Source organism: Temnothorax americanus, unplaced genomic scaffold, assembly GCF_048541705.1.
Source record: "Temnothorax americanus isolate GAGA-0224 unplaced genomic scaffold, ASM4854170v1 Scaffold21, whole genome shotgun sequence".
In the NCBI taxonomy this organism is placed as follows: domain Eukaryota; kingdom Metazoa; phylum Arthropoda; class Insecta; order Hymenoptera; family Formicidae; genus Temnothorax; species Temnothorax americanus.
The window spans coordinates 2297756-2315426 of record NW_027509349.1 but is presented as its reverse complement, the minus strand read 5'-3'; the positions used below and the strand labels follow the sequence as shown (position 1 = coordinate 2315426).

General features: G+C 40.1%; 1 protein-coding gene across 3 annotated transcripts in view; it reads right to left on the bottom strand.

The window, feature by feature from the left end:
• Positions 1-122: 122 nt before the first annotated feature.
• Positions 123-17671, bottom strand: part of LOC143897906 (acyl-CoA Delta(11) desaturase-like) — a 25032-nt gene continuing 7483 nt past the window's right edge. For 2 of the 3 annotated variants that reach the window (XM_077406871.1, XM_077406873.1), the window contains exons 2-7: positions 13723-14006; positions 12684-12814; positions 5165-5370; positions 2835-3020; positions 2181-2471; positions 123-1693 (exon numbers count right to left, since the gene is read on the bottom strand). In XM_077406871.1, the coding sequence (XP_077262997.1) occupies positions 2189-2471; positions 2835-3020; positions 5165-5370; positions 12684-12814; positions 13723-13972 (1056 nt within the window). In that variant the 5' untranslated portion in view covers positions 13973-14006 and the 3' untranslated portion in view covers positions 123-1693; positions 2181-2188. The remainder of the gene's footprint in view (positions 1694-2180; positions 2472-2834; positions 3021-5164; positions 5371-12683; positions 12815-13722; positions 14007-17671) is intronic. The other variant, XM_077406872.1, reaches the window with a different exon arrangement.

Here is a 17671-nt window from a genome sequence, read left to right as displayed (position 1 = left end):
GACATGTATTTCAAAAAAAGATGTGAAATCTTTAAATTAAATTGCGCCAATTGTAAAGAAAATATGTATATTGCTTTGAAAGATAATTGTTATGCAACTTTAAAGAAATAAAACCCAAGTGGTAATAGCTTTTTAATTTTATTTAACAAATTTTTAATATTACACAAAGAACTATTTTAATTACAAAGAATTAAAGAAATAACAGTACAAAATAAAAATATTTAATTAAAACAAAATAAATAAATTTTTCTTGTAAAAAAACTGGGTGCTGCTTTTTTACTTCTGTCGCTTTTTTCCCTAAATTATGTTTATTGTTTTTTTATTCAATCAACAATTTTAGTACTAATGTTTAAATTTTAATGTTTTTTCAAAGTCTAGCAGCGCAAAGTTTTTTTACAAGAAAAATTTATTAAATTTATATATTTTTGGACGAAACGTCGTCCGATTAAATAATCGCTTAGATTTTTTTGTTGCTTTTTTGTTGTTATTTATTTTAACATTTTATTAGAACATATTATTTCTTAACATTACAACATTTTTGCATAATATTTCTTGTTTCACAAAATTATTTTCCGTGTCGTCCTCGGCTTCGCGTCCTCGTCCTCCACGCTGTTTGATTTGCGGCGTCGCTACTTTCCTTTTCTCTGCTAGAATGGATTCAGATGATTCCGTCTGCGTTGACGAATCCTGTTTTTCTCGATGTTCCGTCTGCGTCGAGGAATCTGGATTTTCCTGCCGTAATGTCTGCGTCCCTTCAGTAGTCCTCACTCCACCTGATAGGTGATAACGGAGGCGGAGAGATCAGGGGTGGAAGAACCCACGGATTCTTCGGCGTAGACCCTTCTGATTCTGGCGTCGACGTCCCGATTGCAAATGGCCGTTTCCTCTTTGGCGTTGTTGATTCCACCGAGATTGGGCGACTTGCGCCGAGGATTGGCGAATGGTCGGTGGGGCGACCGGCGCCGGAAGTCGGCGTTAACCCGGGGGACGAGCGACTAGCGCAGGAAATCGAAGAGCGACTAGCGCTAGGAGTCGGCGGAGCGACGGAGACTGGGCGACTGGCGCCGGGAACAGGGCGCCTTGCGCCGGCAGACGACGTTCTGCGCCGGAAGTTGAGCGACTAGCGCTTGGAGGAAGCGGCTTAGCGCCTTCCACTGGGCGACTAGCGCCTGGGGCTGCAACGGGCGCAACCACCTTCCTTTTAACCGCAAAAATCTGATCAAGAGGAAGAGGGCGAGTTTTGCGCCTCTTGGTGATTCCTTCCTCGTATGAACGAGGAGGATTCTTGTTATCCAAAAGACGAGGCGTTTTGACCTATATATGTATCGCCAGGACAATTCGCCGAATCGCCGAATTTCCTCGAAACCGCACGCCTTTATATTTCCTCACGACAGAATTTGAAATACGAGTTACGACATCCATCTATTGGCGACTTTTTGCAAAACCCGGTTGCTAGGAGACACGAAGTCCTGTCAAACAAATCGGAGTAATTGCAATTTGACAGATTGCATCGATCTTTTTTAACCTGTCGCGTCGTACAATGTCATGAACCTGATAACAAAAATCAAGAAAATGTTGAAACGAGTGATGTATTCTATGACTGGTCCCCGAACAATTCAATTTCTTTATCTGAGATAGAAATTGAAGAGGTTGATCCGTTGAAGGATGCCGTATAAATGTTGTATAGCAGGATCTATGAGTAAAAAAATGTATATAACGGTAAATCTGAAGAATAGTGGCCTTCTCACCGATTTCGTTCAACTTGGGCTTAATCGACGCGTTTTTGCACGAAACGACCGAATCTGGCAGAAAAAAGTGTCGCTCTGCCCCGCGAAGCGAGATATTAACGGTTAAAGTTGACAGGAATCAGGTTATGATTCCTGTCATACCGACGAGATGCAGCGACTACGACCATGCCCTGCGGCCACACGCGCATGCTCAGTGGCCGCACGCGCATGCAGCAGATCACGTGACAACTGTTTGGTTGGTATAAGTCAGAAGTGTAACATAATTTGAAATGATATTTACATGTACTATTCATACACCATACACCATACAAAGATTACGTCCACCACTTATTACTTAGGTTTTTTCGAGGTATGATAATACTACTGTTTTTTTTTTTTTTTCGAGGTAACATTATATGCACTACTATGCGTGTACTTAGCGCGTTTCTTTACCTTTTTTTTTAAAAGGTATATGATTCCGACCTCGGTATTTCAGACATCATAGGATGAGTCCCGTCACCTGTCTTCAGTATGACATTTTTTATGAGATCCGCGGACGGGTACTTAAGATCATAAGCAAGTCCTAATTTTGCGCAAATATCAATGAAGAAGGTAGTGTAATTCAATGCGTTATTTCCCTTTTCGGACGACCTGTAATCCCACGGGAACACGTGGTGGAAATTGTGATAGCCTTCTCCTGCTACCACGAAGTTAACAAAATTGTTGTCTGACGGTCTTATATTCCTAAAAGCAGAAACTGTGTTATTAAATGAATATCTTTCATAATGAAAGTAAACATTAATTCTGCTTATAATTATATTAAAAATCTCAGACTGCGCGTATGTCTAAAAGACGTCGAAGAGACATCTTTATACGATATTATTTAGACAACGTGTTGCCTGAAATTGAGATCACTGAGTATGCATTCACATATCCTCACGAAGATGTTAATTATATTTTAATATTTTGTTGAAAGAAAATTATCTGCTAATAAATACGTTAAAATCATGAATATTTATAATTTACTTTTGCCGCGTGTGGATGTAACTCTATAAAAATGCAAATTGTAAATTGTATCGCGATTAGGTATATATTTACATTACGCACTTGTTGTATGGTTTAGTGCCCCACGCATGAGCAATGCTATTGACAGTCCACACGGAGTGCGTAGTAATCATGTATCGTATGAATACTTGCGACATGATGGCCCTACCCCAGGTCTCGTTCCAAAAATATACAGGTATCGCCGAAGGTAGAATAAAGCAGAAAAAAAGTTGAAGAGGCACGAAGTACCTGTAAAAATAATGCAACTCTGATCTTTCGGAATTTATTTTAGCGCGTTAAGTATATATTTATTTTATAAATCTGAAAATTGAATCTAAAGATTACTTAATAGAAAGAGAGAGAAAATATCTTCGAGAATTTACGTTTTGTGTAAAAAAAATTAAAATACTGTACTGTACAAAGGAATAAATTCACAGGAATAAATAAAGAATAAAATATATATGATAAAAAATATAACAAATGCTCAAACATGTTATGATCGCATAAATATTATAGTTGAAGTTTGGAGCGTCTATGATGTCTAATTATACAAAGAAACGTATGTAGATATAGACATAATAAATATAACAAAAAACGTGCGAATATATCGGGTTAAACGGAGCACTTCGAACTTCGACTGTTAAGGATTTTCGTTTCTTCTTGGAGAATGTCTGCGCATTTACATTTTGGCGCAAAGCAGAAAAACAGTCGTTAAAAATTTTTTATTTTACATGTAGTCCAGTCAAATTAGACAAAAAAAAGGCTTTTGCTCGGAAGTGAAGAGAGATTTATGAAGCTTTTTTAGGGTTGTTGGGGGGATGTAGAAGAGCTTATTTCTGAGTTTGAGAATGAAAAATTTCGTTTTTTTGCAATAACTCGGCGAATTTTGACCGGCCGTACATGATTGACTAACCCCTCATTTTGTAGCTCTTTCAAAGCCCTACAATTCATTTCGAGAAGACCCTATAACATAAAATCAAGATTTGTCGAGTTCTAGCCGGTGAAAGTAGGAAAAAATGTATTTTGTCGCGGTTTTTTGAGTTTATCTCGTTTCCAATAATAGATAGAAATATGCCGCCACTGACAAAGTTGTAGAGCTTAAAGAGACCTACAAAATGAGGGGTCAGTCGTTCAGATTCGTTAAAAATTGAGCCCAGGAAAGCTTCTGGAAGTCGCGCTTTTAACGCGTGGCCGATGTCTAATTTGACTGGACTAATGTACAAGTACACGCGAATACTTCGGATTAGACAAAGCACTTTCGGGCCGCAACTGTTAAAAATTTGTTTCTTTTGACGTAATTCACGTAATAAATCTTGGGAAATGTCCACGCACTTCGAGCATTTTGACACAAAGTTAGTAATTTTTTGTTAGTAATTTTTCATTTACATATACAAGTCGTCATTACATATACGCACGGATACTTTGGAGCTTAACCGAGCACTTTTGGGCTTTGACTATTAACAATTGTATATTTTACTAAAAATTACAGCGTTTTTGTAAAGATTTTATTTTGCTCTCTTTTTAATCTTTTGTTATTTGTTTATTATTTCTAAATTATAGTTTTTTGTTTTTTGTTATAATTTTATGGTTTTCTATATAAATATATATATTTTTATAATTTTTTTAATTAGGGCAAATTTTTAATTTTTAACCGATTTCAAAAAAATGAATCTCAATTCGGCGAGTGTATGTAGGTACATGTGTAGGTATGTCCATGATTTTTTCTACTAAAACTACTGGACGGATTTGAATGCGAATTTCATTGTCTTATACATGCATTATATAGCAATTCTCCATGAAAGTTTTTTTTATGAACTCTTCAAACTTCATTTGCGTCTCATAAATGCTCAAAAACATGTGCACACTAGAGATGCTATCATATATTTATATCTATTTGCCTTATTTAAAATTATTATTCAAAAATAATAGAAATGTAAACTAAGAAATGTACGTAATTTATAACTTTTGCATAAATACATATTTTTGTATTAACAAGAAGAATAAGTGATTCTGTAGAATAATACATTGCAATCCACTATCCCACAATAACACTGACATAATATGCCTTATTTTGACTTTTGAACGCTGATAGCGCTTAAACGATCGATTATGACGATTATTGTGAATCTTGCCCATTATAACTTTCAATCAGCATCATATAAACTATCTATTTCTACAGTTTCAGCCAATTACACCAAAATCCATTGTACCACAATAGTACTAAAATAACACCTTAATTTGACTTATGAACGCTGATAGCATCTAAACAGTTGATTATTGTGAATTTTGCCCATTGTGACTTTTGATCAGCATTACATAAACTATTTATTTCCAAAGTTTCAGCTAATTTCACCGAAACCCAATTTCCATAAGAATATGGCAGGGTCCTTTACCTTTCTCCAAAAGCCACGACAGGATCTGATAAAACATCTGATAGGTCGATCTGCTTGCTTTTTTTAATAAATTCCGGATGCTCTTTCATCATTACCCATCCCATATGCGTATAAAAAAAGCCGCGCTGGGTGTTGTGGGGATCGCCATCAGTGTCACAATACTTGTGATGCATACGATGATTTTTTACCCAAATGTATAACGAATTCTAAAAGCAAACAATGAAAATGTTATTTATATATACAACTGTGTTAAAAAATACAGATAAAACGACACATAAATAATTGCAAAGTTTGCATTTAAAAACGAAAGAAGAAGAAAGGGCTCGCGAAAAAAACTAGATGTATGTGCTAAAAAGGGGTAACTCGGAGAAAGATGGCAATCCGTCGAAGATGTCACTTTGTTCATATTTTGTTCATTATCTGATAGGTTGTAATGTTTTCTAGTTGTTAATGTAGGGATTGTTTATATAACATGTGTGACACGTGCTCTTTTTGTAAGACATCTAAAAGATGTCTAAAAGATGTCTTTTAGACGTCTTATGTCCCGTTTTTGAACATGCTTGTTGTCAGTTATTTTTTTGCAGAAATATCTACGAAATAGTACCACAAATTACAATGTTCTCAAATCAAGAAATTATTGCAAGTAGTATTTTATAAAAATCTACAATTTAATAAAAAATAATACAAAAATTTACAAATATTAAAAATTTGAGAATCAACAAAACCTTAAAAAATTAAAACATTTGCTTACTTGTAGAATACTACAATTATTTATAAATGACTATATAGAAATCTACCACAATTTACATATCGTAAAACTATACAAATTAGAATCTAATCCAGTTTTTAGTTTCTCATAAAATACTATACAATTTTGTATGAATAGTAACAAATACCGATTTGTTTGTACAGCTCAAAAATTTATTACAATTATGGCTAATTAAAATTTGTAATTTTTAGTTAAATGTTACAAGTTTTTACACAAATCTTCCAAAATTCATTTATTATTAATAACTTCTTAATTCGCAGAAGTCAAAATACTTATGTTTTTATTTTCGTATAGTTTGTTGTAAGACCCAATAGAAAAATACACAAATGTACAATTTTTTATCTAATTAAATTTCTGACTCGTGAATGATTGTAATTTCCCATATAATACTGCAAGGTCCTTAAAAAACATATAATATACAACAAATTAACTAAAAGACGGCGATACGAGTCAAGCGCGGTACGTGGTGCGCAACTAGAGAATTAATAGTTACAGAAGTAACGAATTACAATGTATGTACGTATATACATATATTCCAACTTAATAAACTGCGCGCCGATTGTTTGTCGGACTTGGAACACAGTTATCGTTGGAACATTAATACTGTTCGGGATCGCCGTGTTAGAAACTATATTCGCGAAGCTCGTCAACAATCTTCCCCCTCGTACCACGATATCTACATCGTCGAGATCACGATCACCGAGCATCTTTTCAAAACACCGATCCGATCGGCCGCCGCATCGATCACGCACCTCCAGTATGATCGCCTAAGTCTTGTCAATACGCTCTCACCGCGCTCGGCCTCAGTTCGCTGCCGAAGCCCGCGCTATACGCGTCTTTTGTAAACGGCAGCCGCCGTCGTGTTCGAGCTTGTAACGCGCCGAACCACCGGCTCTCAATAAAAGAAATTAAGGTGTAATTTAAACGAGTTTTAAAGTCATTCCGCCTTGGCGGACGAGCCTTTTGCTAAGGCTGTATCAGCTGCACAACAAACATTGGTCCTTCGAGCCGGATCGTCGCCAAGGAGAACACCGCATTGGCTTTCAAAGCACGGCTACGCAACGCTCGCAACGGTTTCCACCATGGCTTCAATCGAAGAACTATTGGTCATGCAAGACCAGCATATGAACGCCGTGTCTCGCGCGTTGCCCAATTTCAAGAAGCTCGGTCAAGCCAAGATGACTCCGGCCGTTACACGACAGCGTCTTACAACGTTAAAAGAAACTTTCGCGAAGTGCCAGGAGCTCCACGGCAAAATCTCGTTTCTTGCCGACGAAAAGCTAAGAGTTTCGCACCTTTACTTCACCCAGAACTACTTCATCGCCTGCGAGGACTATTACAACGAAGCTGCCCGACTACATGGCCGACGTTCTCGCCAGTCACGAGAACCATCCGTCCCCTTTCGGCACTCTACGCGACGGAAGCAGCCTCTCCGAGCCATTCCGCACCACGACGCATCTTCCCAGGATCAACTTACCGACCTTCGTCGGAAGCACAGATAAGTGGGAAAGTTTCCGCGATCGTTTCAAATCTTTAGTTCATAACGAACTTACTTTGTCAAACGTAGATCGTATGCACTACTTGTGCTCGAGTGTAAAAGGGGAAGCAAGTAAGGCGCTTGACCATCTCGCGGTCACCGATCATAATTTCGACGTCGCGTGGAAGATTCTAGTGTCTCGTTATGACAACAAACGGCGCCTTATCACGGTTCATTTACAAAATCTATTAAATTTACCGTCGGTCAACTCCGAAACCTCCAAGGATCTTCGCAACCTTCGCGACCAAACGAACGCGGCTATTCAAGCTCTTAAAAACCTCGATCGACGGGTCGAGCATTGGGATGATCTGCTGGTTTATCTCGTGGCGCAAAAACTCGACAAATTGACGCGTAAATCTTGGGAGCTCAAGCTCGGCGACTCGATGGAATATCCACCTTATAATGAACTCGCTCAATTTCTCGACGCTCGCATTCGCGCCTTAGATGCCATCGCGCCAGCCGCGTACAAAGAAAAGAAAACGCTCGCGTCTCATACCGCTTCCGCCGTTCCGTTTGCGTGTCCGCTGTGCAAAACGAACCATTTGCTTTATCAATGCCCCGCGTTCTTAAAGCAGACTCCATCCCAACGCTCCGACTTCATTCGAAAAAATAGGCGATGTCTGAACTGTCTCAGCACGAAGCATTCAGTCAAAGAATGCACGAGCTCTTACGCGTGCAAACAATGTCATAAGCGACATCACTCGCTGTTACATATTGAGAACTTCGCCAAGCCCGACGAGTTGGCGCCGGTGCAAGCCGCGATACCTGCTCACAATGCGATCGAAAATGAAGCCGCTTCGCATCTCGTCTCAAAAATAGTGGCGCCCAATTCCAGCATTTTGCTCGCGACTGCGCGCGTTCGCGTGTATGCTCCGTCCGGCCGCTACGTGATCGTTCGCGCGCTCCTAGATCAGGGTTCCGTGACGACCTTGATGACCGAATCGCTTGCTCAATGCCTACGCCTACCCAAATTAAAGCGCTCCGTCTCTGTTACCGGGGTAGGCGACTCGCGGTACGCCGTCCGCCATGCGGCTCAAATCACGATAACCCCGGCGTTTAGCGACGGCCCTGCCTACTCGTCCACCGCGCTTATCCTTCGGTCCCTGACTAAATATGTCCCTAGCCGGACCAAAACCACGTACCAATGGCACCATGTAGCCGGTCTCCAATTAGCTGACGACTCACTCATGAGCTCGGATCCGATCGACTTGATTATCGGCGCCGACTTATTCGGCCTGCTCGTTCTCGAAGGTGTTCGCAAGGGGTCCGTCAACGAGCCCACGGCTCAAAAAACAACTCTCGGCTGGATAATCTCCGGCCCTATTTCCCCAGCCCACACGAGCGTACCTACCTCTCTCCCGACGCATCACGGCGTCGTCCACGAGGATCTCGACGTCGCTTTACGTCGGTTCTGGGAACACGAGGAGATACCTCCGGAGACTCATCTAAGCCCGGAGGACCGTCAATGCGAAGAGCATTTCCAAGTAACACATTCCCGCACGCCCGAAGGGCGCTACGTCGTCAGGCTACCGTTCAAGAACGGACCGCCGACCTTGGGCGAGTCACGCCCCGCCGCTCTCGCCAGCTTTCTTCGTTTGGAACGCCGTCTCCAGCGGGAACCTACCCTCGCGGCCGAGTACCGCGATTTTCTCGATGAATATGAGCGGCTCGGCCACATGATAAAAGCACCTCCGCTGTCGTCACGCGAGAGCTCCCAATCATATTACATACCTCACCACGCCGTCCTCCGCGACAGCAGTGCTACTACTCGTCTACGCGTGGTCTTTAGCGCTTCTAGCCGCACCACGAACGGCACGTCCCTGAACGATCACCTTCTGATCGGCCCTAAACTCCAGCGCGACTTAGCAGCCGTTATCCTTTCATGGCGTCAACACCGCTATGTCTATACAGCCGACATCGCCAAGATGTATCGGCAAATCCGCCTCCATGCCCTCGATGTCAACTACCAGCGCATTCTTTGGCGCCCATCCCCTCTCGATCCTATAATTGAGTACCTCCTCCTCACCGTTACGTACGGCACCGCCGCCGCCGCGTACATCGCGCTACGCGTTTTAGAGCAACTTGCCAAGGATCATGAAGCTCAGTTCCCCCTAGCAATCCCGGTTCTACGGGATAAGACTTACGTTGATAACTGCGCCTTCGGCGCGGATGATCTTATCCTCGCCCGTCAGGCGCGCGATCAATTAGTCGGCCTCCTCGCCAAAGGCGGCTTCCGGCTCCGCAAATGGGCAAGCAACTCACCCGACCTTCTCTCTGATATCGACCCCTCAGATCACGGACTCGCGACTCACAAAACCTTGCAGGACCATGAGCATCTCCAAGTTTTAGGTATCGTCTGGAATCCCGCGCTCGACAGCTTTCAGTTTCGCGTAGCAATCCCTCCTTCGCCCGGCGGCACTAAACGCGCCATTCTGTCGACCATCGCGAAATTCTTCGATCCCCTAGGCTGGGCCGCTCCCGTCGTCATAAAAGCGAAGATCCTTTTGCAGCAATTATGGCTACTCAAATGCCAATGGGACGATGAAATCCCCCGCGAACGTCTAGACCATTGGCTCGAATACTATAACCAGCTCTCATCTCTAGACGCTATTCGAATACCGCGTTGGACCGGGCACGGCTCTCACTCAATGCATAGTACCCTTCACGGCTTTTCTGACGCCTCGATCAAAGCTTTCGCCGCCGCCGTATACCTGCGTATTGTCAATTTAGACGGCTCAACTTCGGTCACTCTCCTTATCGCAAAATCTAAAGTTGCCCCTCTTAAAACGATGACCATCCCCCGCCTTGAATTACGCGCCGCTCACATGCTCGCCCGGTTAATCCGCTACGTTCGTTCTGCCCTTCAAATGCAGAACTTCGCGTGCTTCTGTTGGATAGACTCGGAGGTCGTGCGAGCCTGGATAAGTCAATCCCCATCTCGATGGAAGACTTTCGTCGCCAATCGGGTTGCCGCAATTCAATCGATTCTCCCGGACGCGTCATGGCGCCACGTCCCGACGCAAACAAATCCCGCCGACTGCGCCTCCCGAGGCCTCGCTCCAAACGAATTAGCCAAGCACAGCCTTTGGTGGTCCGGTCCTATCTGGCTGAAACAGCCTCCCGAATGCTGGCCAACTCCCCGCATTCCGGAACCGCCATCAGACAATCTCGAAGAGCGCCCGGAACGCTGCCTCCACGCGCTTCATACCTCTCCCGGCTGGGACCTCCCCTCGCGCTTCTCATCATGGCCCCAACTGCTACGCGTCACCGCTTATCTATACCGGTTCTCAGCTAGGTGTCGGCCTTCCAAGCGCAGCGAAGGGCCCTCTACGTCTTTACGCGCGGGTGAGATCAACCAAGCCAAACTTCATTGGCTCAGAACTATGCAGGCAGATACGTTCCCCCGAGAGCTTTCGCATTTGACCGATCAAAAACCGATACCGACCGCCAGTCCTTTAGCTTCCCTCAATCCCTACTTGGATTCCGATGCGCTCGAAGTACCGTTCGCTCCGTGCTCCACAAATGCGTCCGCTGCGTGCGAGAACGCGCCGAAATACCGGTCGAGCTCATGGGTGATCTACCCGATGCTAGAGTTAACCGCGCGGCTAAGGCGTTTGCTCACACCGGTGTCGATTATGCAGGTCCGATCGCCACCCGAACCGCGTCCGGACGCGGACACCAATCTAAGAAATCATACGTCGCTTTATTTGTCTGTCTAACGACAAAGGCTGTTCATTTAGAGCTCGTTAGCGATTACAGCTCCTCCGCCTTTCTAGCAGCCTACAAACGCTTCGTCTCCCGCCGCGGACTACCGCACTCTATGTACTCCGACAACGGAACCACCTTTCAAGGTGCCGACCGCGAGCTCTCCGCAGCCTACGCGAAAGCGATTCACGATCCGAACGTTATAAATCTACTCGCCACCGACCAAACAGCCTGGCATTTTGTGCCCCCGGCTGCGCCACATTTCGGTGGCCTCTGGGAAGCTGCCGTCAAAAGTATGAAACATCATTTGAAACGCTCTGTCGGCCTCCATACTTTTACTTTCGAGGAAATGACCACACTTCTCTGCCAGATTGAAGCCTGCCTAAATTCGCGCCCCATTGCACCCGTTTCCGACGATCTCGACGATTATCAAGCATTGACGCCTGGTCATTTCCTCGTCGGCGCCGCTCTTATTTCACCGCCCGAGCCCAGCGTGCTCAATCTCAACGAGAACAGGCTATCTCGCTGGCAAATGATCCAACGGTTAACCGAGGTTTTCTGGAGGCGCTGGTCAAGCGACTACTTGCTCACCCTTCAGCAGCGCCCGAAGTGGCGTGTCGCACAGCGACTCGCGCGAGTCGGCCAGATCGTGCTACTACGCAACCCCTTGGCCCCTCCGAGTCATTGGGAGCTCGGTCGCATCACGGCCTGCCATCCAGGCCCTGACGGCTTGACCCGTGTGGTCACCGTCAAGACGAGCCGTTCCGAATACAAAAGGCCGATCGTTAAACTAAGCTTTCTTCCCGTTGAAATTAACAAAGCCGAGTCGTGTGAGTCTGCCACGGCGGGCGGCACCGCCAAATAACGCTCACCTCTCGCGCCCAGTGCAAAATAAGGGAAAGTGAACTGTATAGCCCTGCGCTTTCTGCGGTTTTGTCCTTTTCGAATGTTAATTCGAGGCGGGCGGTATGTTCGGGATCGCCGTGTTAGAAACTATATTCGCGAAGCTCGTCAACAATCTTCCCCCTCGTACCACGATATCTACATCGTCGAGATCACGATCACCGAGCATCTTTTCAAAACACCGATCCGATCGGCCGTCGCATCGATCACGCACCTCCAGTATGATCGCCTAAGTCTTGTCAATACGCTCTCACCGCGCTCAGCCTCAGTTCGCTGCCGAAGCCCGCGCTATACGCGTCTTTTGTAAACGACAGCCGCCGTCGTGTTCGAGCTTGTAACGCGCCGAACCACCGGCTCTCAATAAAAGAAATTAAGGTGTAATTTAAACGAGTTTTAAAGTCATTCCGCCTTGGCGGACGAGCCTTTTGCTAAGGCTGTATCAGCTGCACAACAAACAAATACCCTTCCCTCCCCGGAATTAAATCTATACGATTTAATTATTTCAAAAACTGTAAAGAAATTATTGGGAAAAATATTACCTCAGCCAGGATATAATATACATAAAAATTTGTTATAGTAGCTAATAAAATTTATATTAAAGTTACCTGTCCAACTGCATAAAAGCATATCAAAAGTAGGATTCTTAATGGTAATTTTGCTTTGTAGCTTTTGTGACTCCAAAGTCGATGAGCGCCACCAGATGCTCCGATATTGGATATGAAGTACATCCCAAGTACTCAAAAATATAAGAGAAAAAATATATATATACATATATATGTGTGTATTATATATAAACAAAAATTCATGCAAGTTATGTTATATTTCTAAAATTCTTCACAAATATATATATTTCTAAAAATATAATTATAATATACGCAAAAATTTTTAAGAAGATTTTTAAGACTTATTTTTCATAACGTTGATTACGCTCAGTGAATGATTTTAATTGAAAAACGCTGATCTTTAATTTGAATGAGAATTTAAATATGTAAATTAATCGCAGACAATTATTATTATTTAATGATTCCGTTATTGTTAAATCTATTTATTTGGAAAATTTATTTATATATTTATTTGCACTCTTATTTAGACCACGGATGAAAGTTTTCATGATAATCGAGTAACACCATCAAAAGAATAATTAGAGATAATTGATAATATTACCTATCATTTGGTCATAAATATAAATGTTTTGTCTATATTGCAATAATAATTATTAATATTTATTCGGATATTTCGTTTAAATTATGTATCTATATGGTGTACTATATTGAATAATCTTACACAATACCCAAAAAATTCAACAATATCAACAGCGTTTATTTATGTTTAAACTCAATTAACAGATGTAAAAAATAATTGCATTAGAAATAAAATTATTTAGTGTCAAATTTATTATCTTTAGTAATTTAAACTTAATGACTTTATTATATCTTTCGCAATACAAAAAGTTACAATAGGTTAAAAAAGTATTAACTTTAACTGTTTTGGATTTGACTAATTTGAGAATCAAAGATTTTATTTTAAAAGAATTTCTATGCATTAATAGCTGCTCGAGAAAAATTTCAGAAATTTTGGAAATCTCTTTGTTAGATTCGTCTCTATATACAAAAGCGTAAAAATACTTTGAACGAAAATATTTACTCCATAATGTAGTCTTCCAATTTTCCGTGTAGTTGAAAGTCAATAAACCATAAATGCCAATAGCGTGGTATAAAAAGAATAGCAGAGCTACAGGCCATATTACATCAGTTTCAAAATTGAAAACACCTGATCTTTTCATTTCGGATTTTTTATAGCTGTCATCATTCCCGTTCACTCCCGCCAAGTGCATACCGTCGAGAGCATCCTCCTTATTCTCTTTGATAATGGAAGTAATTGTATTGCATTCCATTTTGTTGAATGTTGATGATCATAAATAAATTTTTCTGAAAACAAGTGATATCGTTATAGCCACAGAAACAAAGCAATTTTTATCGTACTGTTAGAAATAATACAATCAAAATCGCTGTTTCACAAAACATAATTAATTAATGTTTTATTCAAGAGCCAGTGCGATTGTTTTTTGAACTTTTAAGCAACGTGCAAGTGATAAAATTTATTATATATTGTTACACGATATATTTGATTTTTTAATTTTAAGTGCAATTTATAATTCTACATAAATCAATTACGTATTCTAACGTGAAATAAGTTTCTGTAATATATTTTTTAATTTATATTTTTAATTAATAAATATATGCAGTGTCTATAACACACATGGGATCAAAAGTGCGTAAATTTGAACGCACAATGGAACATGTTCGGAATGCCTGTTTTTGGTTTAAACATTCATAAATTATTGGTTATTTAATATACGATAAGTCAAATTATAAAATATTGTAGTGGAAATAACGAGAAACTGATGTTATGCTGGTATCCCTTACTTTCTAATTTTATGTAATCATTTTGCTTGCAGAAAGTATCAAATAATAAATACATTTTCCGAGATCATCACGTTGGTGTATTTAGGAGCCAAAAATTAATTACAAAATTAATCAATCCATGTCAAAATTGTATAAAGCTGTGATACAAAAAATTGACAGCCATATCGATGAAGCAAAAATTTAGAAAATTATTTTCTTGTCAAATCACTGTTTAATGGTTTAAATAATATGTAATCACCTGTCTTATGCAATAAAGACATGTAGCATACCATTGGCCTTTTCATTAAAAATTTATTAATTAATAAACTCAATTCTAATCACATTTCTATAAGGTAACAAATACTTTTGAGCGGAAGTGTATACACTTCAAAGAATTGTGCTTTATATTCTGGCATTTCGAGAAAAATTAGCTCTGTAAATTCCTTACCCCACAATATTATCTTTAACTTAGAGCTGTACATGTAAATATTTGATGTAGAGTAAAGCACATTAATTCACTGAGTCATAGCTTGAGTTAGTAGCCGCTGGATCTTTAATAATTAACACGTACGTGGTTCATCAAAATACTAAAATGTATAATGAGAAAAATAAAAAGCAACTAGTTCTCTCTTTTATTTTATTTTGCATTTTTTACGCTAATAAGTCAGGCTACTGTAACCCATCGAATTAATGCAACTTACTGTACATGAAATATGGAACAAGTTTGTGTTTCTTATTGGATAGTTAAACAAGAAGCACATGACGCGTAGATATTTAAATATAGATAAGGAAGAAACGTCACTTCTAACTACTTAGCATTTATAATAATTGAATAAACAAGAGACTTTCAATAAAAAATGAAATTAACAAGTGACAAATAAAAAAAGGCTTTGAAAGTTTAACGCGGTTAACAGTACGTAAGTTAACGTTATACCGATTTTTTTAAATAACTAATAAGATACAAAATTATAAATCCAACATTTCAACTCTGCTCTGGGCCATCTCGCCATTCAGCGATGTGGTAATAGTTTATAAATCAAAATAATCTCACATTTACCGAGAAGTAAGTGAGTAACTTCAAAATTCGATGGTTTGAAAATAACGTAATTTTCCGCGAGAAAATCCAAGTACAGCTTTACTAATGATCATAGTTTATTGTGTGATCGAAAATAGTCAGAACTTGAGCAAAAAGAGATATGAAGTCACTTACTCTTCAGCTCAGAGAATGCGAGAATGAGTACTAAAATCGTGATGGAATATATCGAGACATAATATAATTTATAAACAAACGACGCTATTACAGTTAAGACAATGATTACTTAGCATTTTTAATTACATTTAACATTCCGAGTAAAAAAAATTATTAGTCAAACTAGCATATACTCAGTGCATAAGTGAATAATCGGATATTGGCTGTTTCCTTTACGTCTTCTTTAACATAATTAGAATCGTTGTATGTTAACTGAGTAATTACAAATATTTGTATGAAACTTTTATGTCTTTCGGCTAATTCTAAATCGTATACATAACAAACACTGTATATAGAAAAACAGATCGGATTTTCAAGAACCGTTACTTTTTTTTGTATCTTTAACTTTAATATATATTAGAGAATATATATATACAAGCGAAATACACCTCTGCCTCTGCGAGAGAAGACAATGTTTTCGGAAGCTTAGCGCACTTGATCTTTGATCTATTCCTTTCGCTGTTCTCGACACTCTGTCTGAAACCGTTATCAGTCCTCGGCTTTGAGAACCAAACTTTATCCCCTTGCCAAATATTACAAGGCCCAATCACATGAATGTCGGGAGTGCCGTGTGTAAAATGCCGCGCGACCGTCGTTTCACAATTTTCAGTAATTAACGCGATCGTGATTAACCGAGTTTTGCGCGAGCGCACGTATGCGTATGATTCTTACGGATAAAAAAATCGGTTTCCAGAAAATCGGTAACGAAAAACTACACACTCTATAGCACTCCCCGGAAAATTCTACCCCTATTTCATATACTTGTGGTAAAAATTCGGTCCAATAGTTTTCAAGTTAATAACGTTCAAACACACACCACCCGTAAGAATTTTATATAATAATACAGAAAGTACGAGACAAAGCAGACGTAATATATAAACATAACGACGACATAACGAGGCAAATATGGAGGGGCAAAAACCACAGTAGTGTAAAAGTTTGTATCTTTAACTTTAATATATATTAGAGAATACAAGCGAAATACTTCTGCCTCTGCGAGAGAAGGCAATGTTTTCGGAAGCTTAACGCAGTTGATCTGTTCCTTTCGCTGTTCTCGACACTCTGAAACCGTTATTGGTGCTCGCCTTTGAGAACCGAACTGTCCCCCGAACTGTTGCCAATTAAATATTCAAGGCCCAATCACATAACTATTAAAAAGTACGACAAAGCAGACGTAATATATAAACACAACTAGGATATGACGAGGCAAATATGGAGAGGGAAATCCAACAGTGGTGTATCAAAATTTTTAAAATATTGTCTTGTGTGCACAGATGCAATCTGTACAATATGTAAATTGCATCTGTGCCATGCATACGAGAAAAATTTTTTTTAATTTTGACTTACACCGCTGTGGTTTTTACCCCTCCATATGTACATATACATTGTGCTTTCCGACTTTGCATTGATTCGATGTAGTGTTAGCCGATTGACAATAAAAATCTTACAGAAATATTCGTAATTGCTCAATTAACTCGATTAATTATATATATTTTGTAAAAATAATTGTGATGAAAGAAAACCGAAGATGACAGATAAAGGATATCAACCATCAACTATTCGACATTAACTATTTATAGACGCCGAATTGAAGTCAATTCAACTAGTTATTTCTGCGTAGTTTCTTACGTGTTTCTCGCATATCCCGAACATAATTCGATACACAGCTTTAAGCAATAAGTTATTTATAACATTGCTTCGTATCTCTAAGGATATTTTGAAAACAAAAGTAAAAGTAAAAATTATAATTTGATGGCCAGTGAAGTCTGGAACACAGTTATACGACAAATCAAATTTTATAATACAAATAATTAGAATAGTGTAGTTCAGTACGGATTTATGCTTTTTTCAAATCGATTTCTGAAAGGGCGAAAAGGACATTTAATTCCGAGCACTGGGGGTAGATGAAAATCGCATTTCACACAATATAGTTTTTTGT